The sequence below is a fragment of the Polypterus senegalus genome, chromosome 18, assembly GCF_016835505.1.
Source record: "Polypterus senegalus isolate Bchr_013 chromosome 18, ASM1683550v1, whole genome shotgun sequence".
Classification (NCBI taxonomy): domain Eukaryota; kingdom Metazoa; phylum Chordata; class Cladistia; order Polypteriformes; family Polypteridae; genus Polypterus; species Polypterus senegalus.
In genome coordinates, this window is record NC_053171.1 from 713,485 (window position 1) to 735,980 (window position 22,496).

At 38.2% G+C, this 22,496-nt stretch overlaps 1 protein-coding gene across 1 annotated transcript in view; it reads left to right on the forward strand.

The window, feature by feature from the left end:
• Positions 1-22,496, forward strand: part of LOC120519045 (Fc receptor-like protein 2) — a 91,089-nt gene that overhangs the window by 13,704 nt on the left and 54,889 nt on the right. The window contains exon 3 of the mRNA XM_039742122.1: positions 14,241-14,522. Coding sequence (XP_039598056.1) covers positions 14,241-14,522 — 282 coding nt within the window. The remainder of the gene's footprint in view (positions 1-14,240; positions 14,523-22,496) is intronic.

Genomic DNA, 22,496 nt, shown 5'->3' on the forward strand with positions numbered 1-22,496 from the left:
CATCTTAGTGAGACATTCACGAATCGGATCGAAATAGCGAACATCTAGCTGCCAGTGCCGAGGAAAGAGCAGTAAATGTCAGTTCGAATGTAAAAACTCGGAGAAAAACTTGGAGACAGACTGGCTGCTTTAGAAGATGGGAATAGAAGGTATAATGTCAGAATTGAAGGCCTGCGGAGAATCGAAAGTTTAAACCCTGTGAAATTCCAGCAACTGAACTTTTTCTAAAATAATCGGGCGACTTTAAAGCAGAATCTGAGATAGCAGCGGCTTACACGTATGCGATCAAACACCGTCAGACCCGACCAAGATCTTTTATAGTTCGTTTTGAGCGATTATCATTTAAGTTAGAGGTGATGGAACTCCTCAGGAAAAAAGGAAGATATTATATATGAAAATTGCCACATTCGCGTCTTCCCTGACTTCTCTCCAGCAACAGCTATTAAACGCAGCCTTCTATAATATTAAACAGCGGCTACGGCAAGCCAATGTCAAATCGGCCTCCTGTATCCGGCAAAACTGAAAGTGGAATGGCAGGGTCATTTCTATGTTTTGCTAGCAAGGAGGAGGCAGAAAATGAATTAAGAAAGCTGATCCGGGACTATTCTGATACATAATTGTGAGTCATGGCGGTAAATGATAAAGCTAGGATTAATAATCTACTGTCTGATCTATTTGTTTTAAAATACGGGTTTTTATCAGCATATATTCTCATATTCTTATTATTACTTACTTATTACTTATCATTACTTAGTATTACTAGGGCTAAATGTTTATGTTTTATTGTGCTTAATTACGTTTTCCTCCTCTTTTTCTTTTCTAATTATTTCATGTGTACCCTAAATGAGACTGTTCAATATCATACCCTTGGTTTGCTGTTATTGCTATTACTGCATTAAGACTTGTTATGCTTGTTTTGGACACATCTTTAACACCATCACCTGGGTTTATTATCTGGGAGATCATCTTAATGCACTAAAATTGCTGATTATATATATATATATATATATATATATATATATATATATATATATATATATATATATATATATATATATATATATATATATATATATATATATATATATATATATATATATATATATATATATATATATTAAGTGCAAAATTCTTTTCTTTTTTTTTTTTTTTCTTTTTCCTCTTTTAAAGACTATATTGGTAACAGATATCTCTATCTTTTAACCTTAAAGCGCCACTGCATGGGGGCTTGATGTGCTTTGGACGTGCTCTGTCTCTGGGTATGTCAGAGGACTGGGACTGCGTGAAGTGGGTTTTAGCCTCATTTGGGGAGGCAAAAAGGGAGTGTGGGGGGTTAAGGGGGGAAGAGAAAGAGAGCAGGCTTGATCTATACCTAATCTATCATCTCAATCTTTATAATTATAACTATCAACGTAATAATAAGCTGCATGGCAACAACTCTTGGGGGAATAGGAAATTAAGACCTAAACTATTTCACTTCCAGTTAAGACTATAAAATGACATCAAAAACTCAGAATCAGTGTCTCCATGATGGGACAGTTAACTTCGTAAGCTGGAATGTTAAAGGCCTGAATCAAATTAAAGAAAGAAAGTACTTTCTCACCTAACAGGTCTAAATGCTAAAATAGTATTTTTACAGGAAACCCACTTACTAAGTAAGGATCAGTTCCGGCTGCAAAAAGACTGGACTGGCCAAATGTTCCATTCTAGTTTTACAAATAAAATAAAATAGCAAAAGTTCGCTGATGACACTGCTATTGTGGGCTGCATCAGGAGTGGGCAGGAGGAGGAGTACAGAAAGTTAATCAAAGACTTTGTTAAATGGTGCGACTCAAACCACTTACACCTTAACACCAGCAAGACCAAGGAGCTGGTGGTGGATTTTAGGAGGCCCAGGCCCCTCATGGACCCTGTGATCATCAGAGGTGACTGTGTGCAGAGGGTGCATACCTATAAATATCTGGGAGTGCAGCTGGATGACAAATTGGACTGGACTGCCAATAGTGATGCTCTATGTAAGAAAGCTCAGAGCAGAATATACTTTCTGAGAAGGTTGGCATCCTTCAACATCTGCAGTAAGATGCTGCAGATGTTCTACCAGACGGTTGTGGCGCGTGCCCTCTTCTAGGGTGGTGTGCTGGGGTGGCAGCATAAAGATGAAAGACGCCTCCGCCTAGACAAACTTGTTAAGAAGGCAGGCTCCATTGTAGGATTAAAGTTGGACAGTTTAACATCTGTGGCAGAGGACGGGCACTAAGCAAACTCCGTCAATCATGAAGAATCCACTGCATCCACTTAACAGTGTCATCTCCAGACAGAGGAGTAGCTTCAGTGACAGACTTTTGTCACTGTCCTGTTCCACTGACAGACTAAAGAGATCGTTCCTCCCCCACACTATGCGACTCTTCAATTCCACCGGGTAAATGCTAACATTAATTTTATTTTAATTTTTTTCATTTTATTACTATTTAATTTAATATTGTTTCTTTGTATCAGTATACTTCTGCTGGATTATGTGAATTTCCCCTTGGGATTAATAAAGTATCTATCTATCTATCTATCTATCTATCTATCTATCTATCTATCTATCTATCTATCTATCTATCTATCTATCTATCTATCTATCTATCTATCTATCTATCTATCTATCTATCTATCTATCTATCTACAAAGAAAACTAGAGGGGTGGGAATTCTCATACATAGAACAGTACCATTTGTAGCATCAGATGTAGTATTGGATCCTGAAGGGAGATATGTGATGGTCATGGGAGACTTATCTAACTGTAAAATGATTTTGATAAATGTTTATGCACCTAATGTTGATGATAAGGAATTTATACAAAATTTATTTGCATCCATTCCCAATCTGAACACTCATAAACTTATAATGGCTGGGGACTTTAATTGTGTTCTAAATCCACTTTTAGATAAGACTTCCTCCACAGGGGAACGGCAACTAACACCGCAAAGATAATTACAAAGTTTATAACTGATCACAACTTATCAGATCCCTGGAGGTTTTAAACCCAAATTCAAGAACATATTCTTTCTACTCACCAGTACATCATTGCTACTCAAGGATTGATTACTTCTTTATAGATAATAACTTCTTGCCTAAGATTAAATCTTGTAAATACGATGCTATTGTTATTTCAGACCATGCTCCGATGATCTTGGAGCTGAAATTACTAAGCCCCATACACTCACCCCTCAGATGGCGCCTCAACCCGCTTCTATTAGCTGACGAGAATTGTACTGAATTTATATCCAAACAAATTGAATTCTTTCTAGAGACAAATACATCCCCTGAGATCTCTGCAGGAATACTCTGGGAAACTCTTAAGGCCTTCTTAAGAGGACAGATTATCTCATATCTTTCCCACAGAAATAAATCCAGGCGAAGAAAGTAGCAGAGATAAAAGCGAAATTACTAAAATAGATGAAGAACATGCCAGACTACCAAGCGAGACTCTACATAAGAGGAGGCAGGCTCTACATTCAGAATTAAACCTCTTGACAACTAAAGAAACCGAACAACTAATTTACAAATCCAGACATCATTATTATGAACATGGAGAGAAAGCTAATAAGCTTTTAGCGCAACAAATTCACAAGCAAGATGTATGCAACGCAATCTCGTAATTACTAACACCTAACGGAGATAAAATCATCGAACACAAAAATATAATGTACACTTTTAGAGACTACTATAAATCCCTATATACCACTGAGTTTAAAGAAGACAATATACAATCTAATGCATTTCTGGATACATTACAGATACCACAAATTGATGCTTTTAGTGTGGAGGAACTCAATAAACCTCTGTCATTATCAGAATTACTGGATGCTATAAAGTCACTCCAAGGTGGAAAAGCAGCAGGCCCTGACGGCTACCCTGCAGAGTTTTACAAGAAATTCTCCGCTCAGCTAGCTCCCTCCTATTAGCAACATTTACAGAAGCCAGAGATAACCAATCTCTTCCACAAACCTTTCGCCAAGCACTAATCACTGTCTTTCCAAAACAAAATAAGGACTTATTACAATGTGCATCATACAGACCAATTTCACTTCTGAATAACAACGTTAAAATACTCTCTAAAATCATAGCTAGAAGGATGGAGAAAGTGCTCCCCTAGCATAATATCACAAGACCAAACTGGATTTATTAGGGGCCGACACTTATCTTCAAATCTTGATGCCTGTTTAATGTAATATACTTGTAAGAGCCAATCTTAGAAAGTTAAAGTTTTGAGTTAGACTCATGTTGATGTTTGCTTAATTTGAATAAAATATAAATTCCTTTCATAGTCATAACTTATGGTATAGTCTTTTCCCCCTATAAGTTAGCAAGAGATAGAACCTTCTACTGAATAACAGTGTGATAATAAGCTCAGTTTGTTTGGAACAAGTCCCAGTAAAGAAGGACTTGAAAGACCCATTTAAGCTTAGAAATGGGATAAGCATACAGTTTTCTGACCGTTTTGAAATGGTTCAGAAATATTAAGTAAATAGTAACGATTTGAGATGTAACAAGATTAAGCTTAGAATTGAACTTTTCTTAACATTAATTTCTCTCTTTTTTTTTTTGCTATTTTAATTTCCTATTTTTTTGTATAAACTGTTTTACTTTAAAACTTAACTAAATTCTAAAAAACGAAGATACTTTGTCTGTGGAATCATTTCTGCGCGTCAGGCTTTTGTTGAATCCCATTTTTTTTTTTTGAGTTGAAGCTGCAGAACTTTGATAATTTTGGGAAAAACGCAGCTACACCTTCGTCAGAAAACTTGCTATCTGAGGCCTGAATTGGAATCTACCATTCGAGTACAGAAGATACGTCTGCTCCAAAACTCGTCAATGAAGAAAAAGAAGTGAATCATTCAGAAGGTACTGTGCTCTTATCTACTACCTTCGTATGATCGTAAATGAAGGCAAGGTCGCCGTACCTTGAGAAGATTTGAGAGACTGTGATATTGTAAAAGACATTGTGGATGATCGGTTGTGCTTTTGACGGAGTCATGGAAGCCTCGCTGTAAGGAAGTCGTCTGTTGTCAGTGTTCGACTGTGACATTTGTTGCTGTCAGGAAACGCGCTGTCAAGTTACTCGAGCTGCTGTCATGGCAACGTCTAAGCATAGCTCAAGTGAAGTCGGGAGTGATTTGAGTACGGACTCAAAGCCAGAGAATGTAATTGGAGATCTTAAAGATCATATAAGTAGAAGGAAAGATCAGCTTTCCGTCCTTATGAATGAAATCGACAGCCTTAAAGATACTAAAGAAAATCTTATAGAAGTAGCGAAAAAGCTTGGAATCTTTTGTGAGACGCACACTGAGATAGAGGGTCTACATAAAAGGCTTCTATCCCAGTTAAGTAAAAAAGGAGGGATTAAGAAACAGAAAATGACATTCGCGGAAAGCTCTAAGAAATGGAATGAATTTGCTGTCGCTACAACGGCATGGCTGAAAGACGCAAATAGACTGTTAGCACGTAAAGCTGATGAACAACTAGTTAATCAATTCGAAGAGATGCAATTACAAGAACGGGTTCGTTCAAAGTCAAAAACACGAAAGACCTCTCCTCAGTTAAAGCATGCCCTTGATATTCAACTTGATTCTTTAGCCCAGAAAACAGCAGCCACATCATCACCTCCTACAGCAGTGCTAATTGAACAATCGACACTTAATAGAATCCTACAAAGGTTAGATGAGTCTGAAAGGCAAATACGGTCACTAACTACCTCGGCACAGCCACAATTATACGGACACAGTCTTGTCGATATACTTCAGAATCAAGCTGAAAGCCAAAGAGTGGTTGTCGAAGCTACAAATCTGTTAGCTCAACAGTGGGAGAAACAAATTAAACCTCCAGCGCCACGTACAGAAGTACCAATATTTAATGGTGATCCTCTGACGTATTCATCATTCATTAGAGCTTTTGATTATGCTGTAGACAAAGCGTTTGAAAATGAAAAAGATAAACTGCATTTTCTAGAACAATACACTAGAGGTCGCCCTCACGAACTCATTCAATCCTGTATCGGACTTGCGCCTGAAGAGGGCTATCAAAAGGCACGACAACTGCTGAAAACCTACTATGGAGATAGTAGACAGATATATAGAGCACACATTAAAAAAATTATGAATTGGCCTCAGATAAAGTCAGCAGAAGATGGAGGAGCATTGGTAGATTTAGCTCTCTTCCTCGGTCGTTGTATGAATGCAGCACCTACTTTAGGAGGAAATCAGAATGAATTCGATATAGGTGAAAATCTACATATTGTCGTTTCAAAACTTCCATATGAACTGAAACGAGAGTGGTTATCAGTTGCTTGCAGTACTGAGAGAAAAGAAAAAAGAGACGTAAAATTTAATGATTTAATAAACTTCTTACACACACAAGCACAGAACGCCTCTCATTCAATACATAGCACGGCTATACAAAGTTACAAATATATAGAAAAGGGAGAGAGGAATGACAAAGGAAAGCCTTCTACGAATTTTAGTCTAAAAAAAGGAAATACCTTTGCCACAAATATCACAGAAGATGCAGAAAAGGAAACTCCGGACACATTAATCAAAAGGTCCGTCACAAGCACTTATGCATTTAAAAAACCTTGTGCCTTTTGTAGCGACCAACATATCCTTGCTGAATGTAAAAAAATCAAAGAACTGCCACATAAAGAAAGAATTGACTTCTTAAAATCTAAAGGTTTATGTTTTCGCTGTCTCAAACAGGGTCATCTAGGTAAGAACTGTAATGAAAGAATGAAATGTCAGACATGTTCCTTACAGCACCCAGATATCCTGCACATTAAAAAGGACAACGGAGCAGCATCTAAAGCTACAGCTAATGAGGTAACATCTACAGAAATGGAAACCGAGACTGGAACTTGTACCTTTACTGGGGCCGGAGAAGAATGCGCACTTCAAGTAGTTCCTGTTAAAGTAAAATCTAAGAAAAGTGAAAGGTATGTAGAAACGTACGCCTTTATAGACCTCGGCAGTACTGTAACAATTTGCACTGAGAAGCTCCAGAGACAATTATGCCTTCAAGGGAGAAGAACACAAGTATTTCTCAAAACTATGAGTAATTATGATGATGATTCAAAAATGCTAACCCAATGTTCTGTCTTATCAGATTTACAAGTCTGTGGTCTCAATGAAGTTGACTATATTGATTTGCCAAAGGTCTTTACACAGGTCTCCATTCCAGTGAACAGAGAAAGTATTCCACTTCAAGAAGATATCGATAAGTGGACATATCTTAAGAGGTACGTCTGTCTCATATTGACTCTGAAGTTGATCTTTTAATAGGAATCAACTATCCAGAAATCTTCAAGCAGTCACGAATCATACCTAGCCAAGGAGGTGGACCTCACGCCATGAAGACTGCACTTGGATGGGTAGTTGGTGGACCATACAAAGAGAAAGATGACCTCGCAAAACAAAGTGGTAAGATACCTAAACATCCAATCAATCGTGTGTCAATAACAGAAATTGAAGATATGCTGCTGCAACAGTATAACACAGATTTTCCAGAGTGCAACTGTGAAGAAAAAGAGGAAATGTCGCAAGAAGACATCAAGTTCATGCACATAGCTTCAGAATCTGCAAGACTGGTAGGTGGCCATTATTGTTTAAATTTGCCTCTAAAGGATGAAACACTTAAAATGCCGAATAACCGCTGCATTGCTGAACAGCGTGCTGTTGGACTCAAAAGAAAATTGAGCAAAAATTCAGGTTTCCACGAAGACTATAAAGCCTTCATGAAAGACATTATAGACAATGGTTATGCTGTTAAGATTCCTAAAGAAAGCCTGAATTGCAGTGAAGGCAGAGTGTGGTACATCCCACATCACGGTGTGTATCATCCAAAGAAAAATAAGATTCGAGTAGTCTTTGACTGCACTGCCACCTACCAGGGGATTTCACTTAATGAACAATTACTTAAAGGCCCTGACCTAACTAACACACTCATTGGCGTCCTTACAAGATTCAGAAAGGAGCCAGTAGCCTTAATGGCAGACATTAAGTCAATGTTCTACCAAGTTAAGATACCAGACAAAGACACAGATCTTTTACGTTTTTTATGGTGGCCTGAAGGTAATCTAAGTAAAGATCTAGAAGAATTCAAAATGACAGTACATCTTTTTGGTGCTACTTCTTCACCCAGTTGTGCTTCTTATGCTTTGCATAGAACAGCCGAAGATGCCAGAGATACATTTTCTGAGGAAGCTGTTAACACCGTTCTCAACAATTTCTACGTAGATGACTGTTTAAGGTCAGTGACAACAGAAGAACAAGCAATAAAGCTGGCAAAGGACCTCCAAGCTCTATGCCTCAAAGGGGGATTCCATTTGACTAAGTGGGTGAGTAACAACAGAGCAGTTTTATTGTCCATACCAGAAGAAGACAGAGCTCACGAACAAAAGGACTTAGATTTGAGCCACAGTCTCCTTCCCACAGAGCGTGCCCTGGGCATCCAGTGGTGCACAGAAACTGACAGTTTCAAATTTCAGATTAAGTTGCAAAACAAGCCTGCTACAAGGCGTGGTATTCTGTCTGTTGTTAGCTCAGTTTATGATCCACTTGGTTTTCTAGCACCTGCCTTAATGCCAGCAAAGCTTATTCTGAGAGACTTATGTCAGGAGAAATTTGGGTGGGATGAAGAAGTAGAAGTCAAACACATTCAGAAATGGAAAAAATGGATGGATGATTTGCAGTTACTCACAGACTATAAAGTGAACAGATGCTTCAAACCTATTGGGTTTGGAACCATAAAGACAGCACAAATGCACCATTTTGCAGATGCTAGTGAAGATGGATATGGCACTGTCACTTATCTTGTTTTAACAAATGAAGAGGGCAAAAGGTATTGTTCATTCCTGATGGGCAAGTCAAGAGTTGCACCATTGAAACAGGTCACAATTCCAAGAATGGAGCTGACGGCAGCCATTGTGGCAGTTAAAATGGACAAAATGCTTAAAGGTGAGCTTCAAATGCCCTTACGAGAATCTATATTTTGGACTGACAGCACCACGGTGCTAAAATACATTTCAAATGAAAGCACTCGATTCAAGACCTTTGTTGCAAACAGAATCTCCGTGATCAGAGATCATTCACAACCTTCACAGTGGAGGTATGTCGCATCTGTCCTTAACCCGGCTGATCAAGCTTCTAGAGGGCTAAGCATAGAAAAGTTTCTCAAGAACACCACATGGTCCAAGTTTCTTATTGAAGTCAGAACGTGAGTGGCCAAAAAGACCAGATCAACTGAACGATTCACTCTTTGAAGATGATCCAGAAGTTAAAATTTGTGCAGTTAACATGACAAGAGTAGAAGAGGCGACCGAACCCATCAACAAACTAATCACTTACTTTTCAGATTGGCATCGTTTGAAGAAAGCAGTGGCTTGGTTTCTCAAGTTTAAAGACATACTGTTGCACTTAAGAAATGAAAGAAAAACATTTCAACTAGAAGCCAGTCAGACTAAAGGTAATCTAAAAAACAAAATCACTCATCACAAAGCACATGAAAAAGTATAAACGGACTTTAAAACCAAGTCCGATTTCTTTAGATGACTTAGTTAAAGCTGAAACAGAGCTTATCCGTCTAAGTCAACAGCAAGAATTTCCAGAAGAGTTAAAAGCTCTTGTGTTAAAAAGAACAGTCAAATCTATAAACTCGACCTGATCATACAAGATGGAATATTAAGAGTTGGAGGAAGACTCTGCAAAGCTGCAATGCCCGAAGAAGCTAAACATCCTGCAATTCTACACAAGCATTCACATGTTGCTTCTCTCATATTGCAGCACATTCATCAACGAATTGGACATTGTGGGCGCAACTATGTGCTCGCACAATTACGCCAGAAATACTGGATACCTCAAGCAAATTCAGCTATCAGAAAAATAATTTCAAAGTGCACAACATGCAGAAGATACAATGCGAAAGCAGGTGAGCAAAAATGGCAGATTTGCCAGAAGATCACCTAGCATCAAACCAACCACCATTCACTAATGTTGGAGTTGACTATTTTGGCCCCTTCCTAGTCAAAAAAGGAAGAAGTTTAGTCAAGAGGTACGGGGTAATCTTCACATGTCTAACAACCAGAGCTGCGCACATAGAGATCGCACATAGCTTAGACACTGATTCTTGTATCCAAGCCATACTCTGATTTACAGATAGAAGAGGGCAAGTTAAAATCATGCGCTCAGACAATGGAACAAATTTCAATGGAGCAGAAAGAGAGCTACAAGAAGCTACTAAAAAATTGGAACACAAAAAAATCAGTGACGCTATGATGCAAGAACAAATCAAATGGATTTTTAATCCACCATCAGCCTCTCACCAAGGTGGAGTATGGGAAAGACAAATCAGAAGCATAAGAAAGATTTTAAATTCAACACTAAATCACTTGATGATGAAAACCTCCCTACAATGATGTGTAGAGTGGAATCAATACTCAATAACAGACCCCTTACGAAGACATCAGATGATCCAAATGATTTGGAACCACTCACACCCAATCACTTGTTATTATTGAAGACAAAACCTGAAATACCACCTAAACTCATTTCAGAAAATGAACCATACCCAAGAAGACGCTGGAAACAAATTCAATACATGGCTGATTTGTTTTGGAAAAGATGGACAAAAGAGTATTTGCCAATACTTCAAAAACGTCAAAATGGCTTGCACCAAGAAGAAAATTTTGAACCAGGGACGTTGTTCTAATTGTAGATAAAGCTACACCTCGCAATTCCTGGGTAATGGGTCGAGTCATCAAGACGATGCCAGATGCCAAAGGTGCAGTCAGAAGAGTTTGTGTGCAGACCAAAACCAGCACACTGGACAGACCCGTGAATAAACTGTGCCTGCTTCAAGAAACAGCCAATGTTTGAAATATGAAATTTTTAAGATATATGTTTGCAGTGTTATTGCTAATGATTTGAAAAGAATAGTTAATAAATAATAATTGGCTCATATTGAAGTAAAGTATAGTAATTGTCTCCGCTCCCGCATAGTCAATTAGGGGCCGGAAATGTAAGAGCCAATCTTAGAAAGTTAAAGTTTTGAGTTAGACTCATATTGATGTTTGCTTAATTTGAATAAAATATAAATTCCTTTCATAGTCATAACTTATGGTATAGTCTTTTCCCCCTATAAGTTAGCAAGAGATAGAACCTTCTTACTATAACTGAATAACAGTGTGATAATAAGCTCAGTTTGTTTGGAACAAGTCCCAGTAAAGAGGGACTTGAAAGACCCATTTAAACTTAGAAATGGGATACAGTTTTCTGACCGTTTTGAAATGGTTCAGAAATATTAAGTAAATAGTAACGATTTGAGATGTAACAAGATTAAGCTTAGAATTGAACTTTTCTTAACATTAATTTCTCTCTTTTTTTGCTATTTTAATTTCCTGTTTGTTTTGTATAAACTGTTTTACTTTAAAACTTAACTAAATTCTAAAAAACGAAGATACTTTGTCTGTGGAATCATTTCTGCGCATCAGGCTTTTGTTGAATCCCAATTTTTTTTGAGTTGAAGCTGCAGAACTTTGATAATTTTGGGAAAACGCAACTACAACAATAACATTTGCTCAGACTACTTTAAACTAGAACGTGGCACAAGACAAGGATGCCCTTTGTCACCACTGCTGTTTGCAATTGCCATTGAACCACTGGCAATACATTGTCGAAATACTGATCAGATAAAGGGGATTAGCAGAGAAGGACTGGAACAGAAAATCTCATTATATGCAGATGACATGGTACTGTATATATCGGACCCCAGAAAATTCTGTGCCTGCAGTCTTAGCAGCACTCACAGAATTTCAAAAGCTCTCTGGTCTCAGAATTAATCTGAATAAAAGTGTACTCTTTCCGGTGAATTCAAAGCATATAATATTAGATTAGACACCCTTCCTTTTATCATTGCAGAACAGTTTAAATACCTCGGGTAAACATCACAAGTAAACATAAAGTTCTATATCAACAAAATTTCGTCGTCTGCATGGAAAAAATTAAACAAGACTTGCATAGATGGTCAACCCTTCATCTCACACTAGCTGGAAGAATTAACACTGTTAAGATGAATATTCTTCCTAAGCTCCTTTTTATTTCAAAACATACCAATATACATTAATAAATCGTTCTTTAAGCAATTAGATTCAACAATAACCTCATTTATTTGGAATTCTAAACATCCACACATCAAAAAGAGCGACCCTACAAAGACAAAAGGCAGAAGGCGGCATGGCTCTACCTAACTTCCAGTTTTATTACTGGGCGGCAAATATACAGGTGATAAGAACCTGGACACAAATAGAAGAACATACACAGGCATGGACTGCAATAGAAGTAAAATCCTGCAGTACTTCTTTGTATTCCCTGCTCTGTGCTCCAATAAACACACGTTATCGGCAATACACTAATAACCCAATTGTGCTCCACTCACTTAGAATCTGGAACCAATGTAGAAAGCATTTTAAGACGGAGAAGCTTCTTTCTGTGGCACCCTGCAAAGAACCACCTCTTTCAACCCTCACAAACATATGCAGTTTTAATATCTGGAAAAATTTGGAATTAACTTTCTTAGAGATCTTTATATAGACAACGTCTTTGCATCCTATGAACAATTACATTCCAAATTTAACATTCCAGCTACAAATTTCTTTCACTATCTTCAAATCAGGAACTTTGTTAAACAGAACCTTCCAGATTTTCCTCATCTTGCACCCTCATCCACGCTGGAAAAATTATTGCTCAATTTCAAGGAGTTAGACTCCATCTCTACAATATATAAAATCCTTTTACAATCCCTTCCTTTCAAAGATCCAAGAGGACACTGGGAAAATGACCTCTCAATTAATATATCAGAAAAGGAGTGGAAAGTAGCAATGCAGAGAATTCACTCAAGCTCCATATGCACAAAGCATACAATTATACAACTCAAAATTATATATCGAGCACATCTGTCTCATCTAAAACTCTCCAAAATGTTTCTAGGGCATGATCCAACCTGCTGACGTTGCAACCAAGCCCCAGCCTCACTAGGTCACATGTTCTGGGCCTGCACCAAATTAACATTATTCTGGACAAAAATTTTAATTACCTCTCAGACAGCCTTGGACTCACAATCCCTCCTAACCCATTAACAGCTGTGTTTGGGGTTCTTCCAGAGGGTCTTAAAGTGGAGAAGGACAAACAAATTGTGATTGCATTCACTACACTGTTGGCACGCAGACTTATTCTGATAAACTGGAAGAACCCAAACTCTCCTCTTTTAAGTCAGTGGGAAACTGATGTGTTATATTATTTAAAATTGGAAAAATCAAATACTCAGTTAGAGGATCTGTGCAGACTTTTTTCAAAACATGGCAGGATCTAATCAGTAATATTTTGAAATGATTTTATAAAGCACAGAGAATTTGTTGATTTAGGTATTTTTACAAGCCTTAAATTTTACACCGTTTGGCTTGCTCTCTCTCAGGGTGGGGATCGATCTGTTCTTAGCATAATTCTTTTTTTGTAAAAACTTGATTGCTATGTATTGATTGTAATAAAATTAATAAATAAATAAATAAAAAAAAAAAAAAAAAAAAGAAAGAGAGAGTGCAAACATTTCATTAATTAACTCATTCATTCATTTCTACTTCTCCAGCCCAGAGCTTCAGGAAGTGAACATTAATATTGGGGGGCAGGACAGAAATCAGCCCTGGAAGGGACACCAGCCCACCATAACAATGCAGATTGACGTGATACGCTGAAGGAAATTCACACAAACACATAATGGACACGTAAACTCAGAACAGAAGACATGACAGTTAAGAGCTGAACCAGAGCCAAGTGGCGGAAGGCGTGTTATTTGATCTGTACAAATGAATGCAGTTTGCATTTTTAATTTTATAAAATAAAATCAAATACATGCATTTTTAAATAATACTTGATAAGCACTCTAATGTGGCAAGCATAGGATACCTAAACTATGTGATTAAAATCACCAAAGCCACTAAGTTTTTGTTATAAGTTGCACTTTCTTCTGATCAAAGTTTTTTTTCTTTCATTGGTTTTACTCAGAGCAGTGAAGCTCAGACTCGTACAGCAGGCAGTTTTGTTGAGTCAAACATCAACATTAAAGATTATTTTTAATTATTTTTTTATTGTGTAATTTTCATGATTATTTCAGTTACTCATCCTGTTTATTGTTTTCTCCTCTCTTAATCTCCACAGAGCTGTTCACCAAGCCCACCCTGACAGTCCACCCCAGTACCATATTGTGGCAAGGGGATAATGTGACCCTGAGGTGTCAGTCTGAGAGTCGATTTCAGGGGACACCCTTGACATACAAATTCTACAGAGACGAGGAACCTGTGAGTCAAAGAGCTTCAGAGTTGGAGTTCACAATTTCATCAGCTCGACCAGAGAAGTCTGGCAGTTACTGGTGTGAGGTGGAGGAAGAAGGGAAGAAGACTGAGAAGAAAACAAGTGTGCGAGTGCAGGTGACCGTGAGAGGTGAGTGCAGGCGTCTTCTCCACTATCTGTCTGTCTGTCTCTGTCTTTCTCACTGTTTGTCCTGACTTCTACCATTTCCTGCTCTTTCCAATGACATTAAGATCAGAAAAAGAATAAGCCATTCTGAATATTCTGTAGTTGTGCATGTGATGTGACCTTCATTTAAGGGTATCAACCTCAGATCCTGGAGGGCTGTAATGACTACAGGTTTTCATTTCAGCCATTTTCTCCATTGTTATCCAGTTACTGCTGCTAGTGGACCAGATTGTGTTGTCTTGGGTTTAATTGATTTGCATTTTAATTAGTTTACCTCAGGAGTTCTGCAACTTCATAATGTGAGGACCTAAAAAAGGAAATCGGTACTCCTACTGGGACCCAAGAAGAGGATTATTATAATAATAACACTGGAGCCTTAAATAGACAAATAACAGTAGCGTGTCAAGTGTGTTTATTATATGAATATTATTACAAGGAAAAAGTGCAAAGAAATGTATTGTTAATAAAACAAACATTATTATTCAAAATATGGAAAAGATTCCTGAGGGTCATCACTACCACTGTCAATACTTGGTGTAAGACTTTGTAAAGTTGAGTGAATTAAATTTTTACAGTGAGGTGCAAATATATGATGATTTAGAAAAGAATTGTATGAAACACCAAGTAACTTATTTACTTAATTCATGACAATGGATAAGGAGTAAAGTAGTCAAAAAACAATTTATCGATACAGTTGATTTACTGTGCCTTCAATAACATTATTTAGAAATAAATAACTCATTCGAAATGAGTTAAAAAAAGAAGACCTATTATTCCTAGAAATCCACAAACTATTTGTATTTCATATTGTGACAGGATAAATCTTAATGAACACCTTGTTGAACTGCTTAATACTAACAGTACTGACTGACATCCTGCTGAATGTCTACAGTTTGTCTCAGCCTTTGAATATTTCATGCAATTCTTAAAGTTCTCAATGGTCTAACAAACATGTCCTTCAGCAAGAGACTGAAATTTATCAAGCCACTTATAAACAGTGCGACGAGAGGGAATTCTTCATAATTGAAACATGTTAAATTTCATATAAAATGTGCTTTGCAGCTCTTCTAGAGATTTAGATTTAACAGATGCTCTAACAGGGCACATGCAATGAAGCCCTCACCAGTTGTTCATGGCCACTGACACTGCTTTTAGTACACAACATATATGTACACCCCTATTCACTCACCCTTCATAACATCCAAAAAATTGTGCCACACCCGTTGCTTTTGTTTCAGCTTTTCAAACTAAAATCACTAAAAATATCTTCAGCACATAGAAACACTGGTCCACAAAGACACAATGCAGCTCCTTCTGGCCTTCTCTATACTTTTATATCAACACCCTCAGAACAAACATCACATCTGTGGTGCTCTTTCCTGTCATGAAACCATACTGCTGCTCATGCTTCATTTTATTGTTCTGAAGTTACTACAGCTCTGCACAGATCCCTTATTCTTAAAGTCAGTACCAGTACACTTCTTTTCCACTCCTCAGGCATCTTCTCACTTTTCAAAATTACATTAAACAAAACAAAACTCCAGTGCCATCTCTCCTAAACACCTCCATGCTTCGACAGGTATGTCATTTGGACCAGCGGCCTTTCCATTCTTCATCCTCTTCATAGCTGTCCTTACTTCCTCCTTGCTAATCTGTTGCACTTCCTTATTCACTATCACCACATCATCTGACCTTCTCTCTCTCTCATTCTCTTCATTCATCAGCCTCTCAAAGTACTCTTTCCATCTGCCAAACACACTTTCTTAACTTGTGAGTACGTTTCTGTCTTTATCCTTTATCACCTTAGCCTGCTGAACATCTTTACCAGCTCGGTCCCTCTGTCTAGCCAATCCCAATCAGAAGATGTCATTTCTCCCTCCTTAGTGTCCAGCCTCTCATGCAACTCATCATACTCTTTTCCTTTAGCCTTCACCACCCCTCTCTTCACTTTGTGCCTTTTCTCCTTGACCTCTTGTCTGCTTTATGCATCGCTATGACTATCCCACTTCTTCACCCACCTCTTCCTCTGTATACTCTCCTATATTTCCTCATTCCACCATCAGGTTTCATTGTCCTCCTTCCTCTGTCCAGATGTCGCGCCAAGCACCCTTCTTGCTCTCCCCCTTAATGCTTTAGCTGTAGTTTTCCAACTGTCTGGTAACTCTTCACTTCCACCCAGTGCCTGTCTTATCTCCTTCCTAAACTCAGCCTTGCAGTCTTCCTTTTTCAACTTCCACCGTTTGATCCATGGTTCTGCCCTCACTCTCCTCCTCTTCTTGATCTGCAAACTCATCCAACAGACTACCATCCTATGCTGACTAACTACACTTTCCCCTGGCACTGCTTTGCAGTCTTCAGTCTCCTTCAGATTGACTCTTCTGCATAGGATATAATCTACCTGTGTGTATCTTCCATCACTCTTGTATGTCACCCTATGTTCCTCCTTCTTAAAATAAAGTATTCACCACAGCCATGTCCACCCCTTTCGCAAAATCCACTATCATCTGACCTTCTTCTTTCTTCTCCTTGACATCATACCTACCTATCACCAACACATCCCCAATGTTCCCTTCACCAACATGTTCATTAAAATCTGCTTCAATCAACCCTCTTTGTCCCTTGGGTACACTGTCCATCACTCCATCCAGCTCACTCCAGGAATCTTCATTCTCATCCATCGCACACCCAACTTGCGGTGCAAATGCACTAACAACATTCATCATCACACCTTCAATTTCCAGCTTCATAAATATTCCTCTGTCTGACACTCTATTCACTCCCAAAACACTCTTGATATACTGTTCCTTCAGAATAACCCCTACCCCATTTCTCCTCCCATCCACACCATGATAGAACAATTTCAATCCACCTCCGATCCACCTGGCCTTACTCCCCTTCCATTTAGTCTCTTGAACGCACAATAAAAAAACCTTCCTTCTCTCCATCACATCAGCTAACTCTCTCCCCTTAGCAGTCATTCTGTCAACATTTCCAACTCTCAAGTCCAATCTCTTTCTCTTCCTCCTCTCCTCCTGCCTCCACACACAATTCTCCCCCCTCTTTTTCTCCTTTATCTGCCAACAGTAGGCCAATTTCCACCAGCATCCCGTTGGCTAACAGTACTGGTGGGGGCCATTGTTAATTCATGACTTGACCTATCCGGTATGGAAATCTGTATTGTTGTCCACATATTGATCTGGCAAAAGTTTACACCAGATGCCGTTCCTGACGTAACCCTCCCCATTTATCAAGGCTTGAGACCAGAATAACGAAACACACTGTTTGTGCATCCCCTGTGGCTGGGTTATATCGGCATATATTAGCAGTTATTCACCACCCTTAAATCAGTATTTTACTATTATTGCTTGTACAGGATGAATGAAAAGTAGATAAAGAGAGGAGAAACCTTGAATTTCTCTGTTTATTGTATATCTGAGAGAATGAAGAGTAGTGTGGCATGAAAGGCTTTATCAACCTTACCTTTACCAAAGGGGGCAGCCATTAAACTACAATATATCCAGTGAATTGGGTGTTCTTCAATGGTTCTCTTTGTCTCTACTTCTCTCTCCTCTTCTTATATTCTCAGTAATAAAAATAATAATAATACATTTTTATTACCAGCACCTTCCATAACAGTCATGAACACTGTACTTACATGTTCAAAGAAAAGCATTAAAAAAACAATATTAATAAGACAATCAATATTATGAGCAGATTTATAAGACAACCAAAATTACTAAATATATTTAGCACATTGTGGCCCAGCACACCAGCTCACCAGACCTGACACAGACCGACTCAGACACAAGTTCAAGCATAACACAGGCTTTTATTCTGTTGTGGGAAACTCTTCCCAAATGTATCCCACTTGCACATAGTCTAGAAGCACCAAACAGAATGAAATAGTACAAACAACAATTATTTTTCTTCTTCTCTCTGTGTCTTCCTTCTCTCTGTCTTTTGCCTATCCTCCAACCTCCCCTCCTCTGCCAGCAAGCTTTGTCTTCCACTTCCCAGTTCTGACTCTGAAACAGTGGCAGTGGGCTTCTATAATCCTGCAGATGGGAGTCCTTCTGGTGGCCCATTAGGGTTGTCCGGTAGCCCGACAAAGTATGACTCCACAATCCCTGCAGCACTCACTGACGGCACTCACGTAACCCAACAGGGCTGTGCTGAACTACAACTCCCATGAAGCCCTGTAGTTTCTGCTGTCTGCCACACAAATAAAAGCTTCTTTAAAAAGATTCATCTATAGATTTTTTAGAAAAGCAGACGTTAAGGAGGACTGTCTAAAAGTTCTATAATCTGAACTCAAAATTTGATCACCCAGTGACTTGCACTTAGTGAGTGGGACAACAAGAAATTCAACATTGGACGGCCTTAGATTGTGACAGGGTGTAGTAATTTAAAACACTTGAAAAATATAGATAGAACCTTTGTGATGAAAAGCTTTATATGTTAATATAAGAATCTTAAAAGAGATCTGATATATAATAGGGAGCCAGTGGAGCGAAATGAATCAACTAGTTATATGTTCCCTTGGTTTGGCTGGTGTTAAAATTCTGGCTGCAGAATTCTCTACATCTTGTAGTCTATTTAGCACTTTGCTTGAAGCACAAAAGAAAAGAGCATTACAATAATCAAGCGGAGAGTAAGCTGTTCAATAATCTCACCCAAAGGGACAAGATAAAGGGGCCAAGTGCTTCAGTTGGAATGTGTGGCTGCCAACTGACATTAGTTCCAGTCTGCCAGTTGGATAAGTCTGACAGCATTCCAGTGCTACTACATCTGTAAGACCCAAATAAGGCTGCAGATGTTGAATGAGCATAGAATGGCTCACGATGTCAAATGCTGCTGAAAGATCAAGTGGTACTAAAAAACAGTTACTTTGATTAGCAGCTATAAGAAGATCATTCACATCCTTCACCAATACAGTCTAGGTACTGTGCTTAGCCCTGAAACTGATATGGTTTAAACACTATGGCCTCATGTATACCAGCAGGTGTAGAATTAACACTAAAACATGGTGTACGGACAAAAGTGGAAATGTTCGTATGCACAAAAACTTCAGATGCACAAAACCAAGAGTAAGTCAATTTCCATGCATTTCTGCTCCATAATAATGCATGTGCATGTGCCTTCAGTCTCACCATGACTCGTCCCAGAATTCTGCATGTTTTAATATGCAAATCAATATAAACATCACCTTCCGTTTAGTGTTTGGTAAAAGACAATGAAAAAAGCATATGAAAAAAAGAAGAAATTCAGCCAATGCTTATTGGAGGGAAGGAACACGTATTATCTGTTGGCTTAAGCAGTGCTATAAGCAACAAAAGCATTGGGGAGACACTCAAAAAGTTAAGTTCAGAAAGTTGGACAGTCCACAAAATAAAAAAGAAGTAATCGGATATCACAGTCGACATGGAAATGCGAGTTGCAGCCCGCCGTCTGCTTATTATGTTTCAGACAATACTGTATTACAAAAGCTGCTTGCAAAGCAGCAGGTAGAGCACAGTTCCTCAAAGTCTGCCTTTGTAAAGCCAGCGTCAGTTCAGCAAACTTCAACTCCAAGATTATAACTGAAAACAATTTAGAAGCCAGTCATCATAATCCATAAAAACACCCTCTCTTCTAATTCTTCCATTTGCGATGTCTTCTAACAATGCTAAACCAGCCATGGTAGCTGGAATAGTTTGGCCATTCTGTTCACCATGATATTGTGACAAAATGATTACAATCAGGTGAACTAAATTTGTAAATGATATGCAATTCATTTCTGTGTATTTGATAAAAAAGAAAAGCAGACCACAGAAACAGTTGCACTGATTTGATGCTGGGTGCCGGCACTTTGCTAAACCGAGCAGAAAACATACATACACAAGGTTGGAGGCTGCCGTGAATTGTGTGTGGCTTTACGCCAAGTTTAATTTTTTTAAATTCTCAAAGTGAGTGTGAAAACGGGCATATGCAACATTTTTGTGCCTACGCACCATTTATACATGAGGCCCCTGGTGCCTTTCTAAACAAGACATTAAGTCTGACATTCCAGCACCTTATTCAAAAATTTAAGGTTGAAGATGTGTCTATAATTAGAGGATTCATCCTGATCAAGTCCTTGCCTTTTCAGCACTTTTGTGATAGAAGCCACTTTGTATTTGTTTGGTGGATACAATACAAGATACAAGAGACATGTTAACAATGTCCACTACATAAGTAAATAAAACAGGCCTATGAATCTGGACTAAGGCAGCTGGTGTGGGGCCTTGTAAGAAGATTATCTTACCAATTATCTTACTGATAGAGTGCAGTCTGTGAAATCTGAACTACTTCTTTCTCAGCCTCTCCCAGTCACCAATGGTGTCCCGCAGGGATCAATACTTGGACCTACACTTTTTTCTATTTATATTAATACTGTCGCTAATTCGGTTACAGATTCATCTATCCATCTTTACGCTGATGACACAATTCTTTACTCTACAGGTCCTTCCCCTGCTACAGTCTTGCAGCAACTCCAACTTAGTTTTAATAGTTTGCAATTGACTCTTTCTGATTTGCACCTCCAGTTAAATACTTCCAAAACTAAAGTTATGTGGTTCGGTAAAAAAAGGTCATATTCCATCAAGCTCTCCAGGTATCTGTTCCCTTGACGGGACACCACTGGACCAGATTACTGAATATAAATATCTGGGAATTTGGCTGGATAATACTCTATCTTTCTCAAAACACATTGACAATCTGAAGTCTAGGATCAAATTAAAACTTGGGTTCCTTTATAGAATGCGTTCTGCATTTACATCATCTGCTAGGAAAACTCTGGTTCAAATGACAATCCTTCCCATGTTTGACTATGGTGATGTTATTTACAGATCAGCATCCAAAGACCTGCTTCAGAAGCTCGACGTTCTTTATCACTCTGCCATCCAGTTCATAACAAATGCTCCTTTCAAAACCCATCATTGTACCCTGTATTCTTCTCTCAACTGGTCTTCATTGTACACCCGCCGTAAAATCCATTGGCTTATGATTATTTACAAAACTCTCCTTGGTTTTTCCCCTCCTTACTTACAGGAATTGTTACACTTTTCTTCTTCTGTGTATAATACTCGTTCTGCTAATCTGATTCTGCTGATAGTTCCTAAGGCTACTTCTGTACTTGGCCTGTCGTCTTTTCAGAATGCTGCTGCTAGAGACTGGAATGACCTGCAGAAAATGTTAAAATTGAATAATTTCATTCCTAAATCATCTTTCCAATCACGGATTTCAGCTTATTATAAAGACGTTTGTCTCTGTTATTTAGGCTAGCTGCTCCAATTCATTGCTGCTCCAATGTTCATATTGTTTATATAATATTTTATGACATTTTATGTAAACATGTAACTTGTTCACTGTTTCTTGCTTCATTTCTTTCTTTCTTTATTATTTTTTTTTCTTTCTTTTTCCTTTTTCTTTTCGTAATTTCGTTCTTACCCCCCATTTCCCTCTTAAGGCTTTGCCCTTTCCAGGCCACAGTTGTAAATGAGAAACATGTTCTTAATCTGTTTTGCCTGGTTGAATAAAGGTAAAGTAAAAATAAAAAAAAAAGATGGAGGAGTTTTTTATTCAACAAGCTCACTGACAAAAAAAGAGTCAAACAGAACAAGTGTATCAATATTGTGGTCAGGACTGCTCTCAGCTCCAAATCTTACAGATAAGAAGGTTTAGTTATGGTGATGGATGGTCCAAGGTGTTGATGGATGGATTGACTTTATAAAGAAACTAATTGTTATTTTTTTTCCCAAATAAAAGATGAAGAACATGGTGATGGAATATTTCATGGTTGAGTTTCTGATTGGTGGAAAATAAAACACGTGGATTCCCTCACCATTATTAATAATGTTAAAGAAATACACAGTTTTACCCTCGGAAATGGCTTTCCTCTTTGAATCCAGAAGTTCTTTA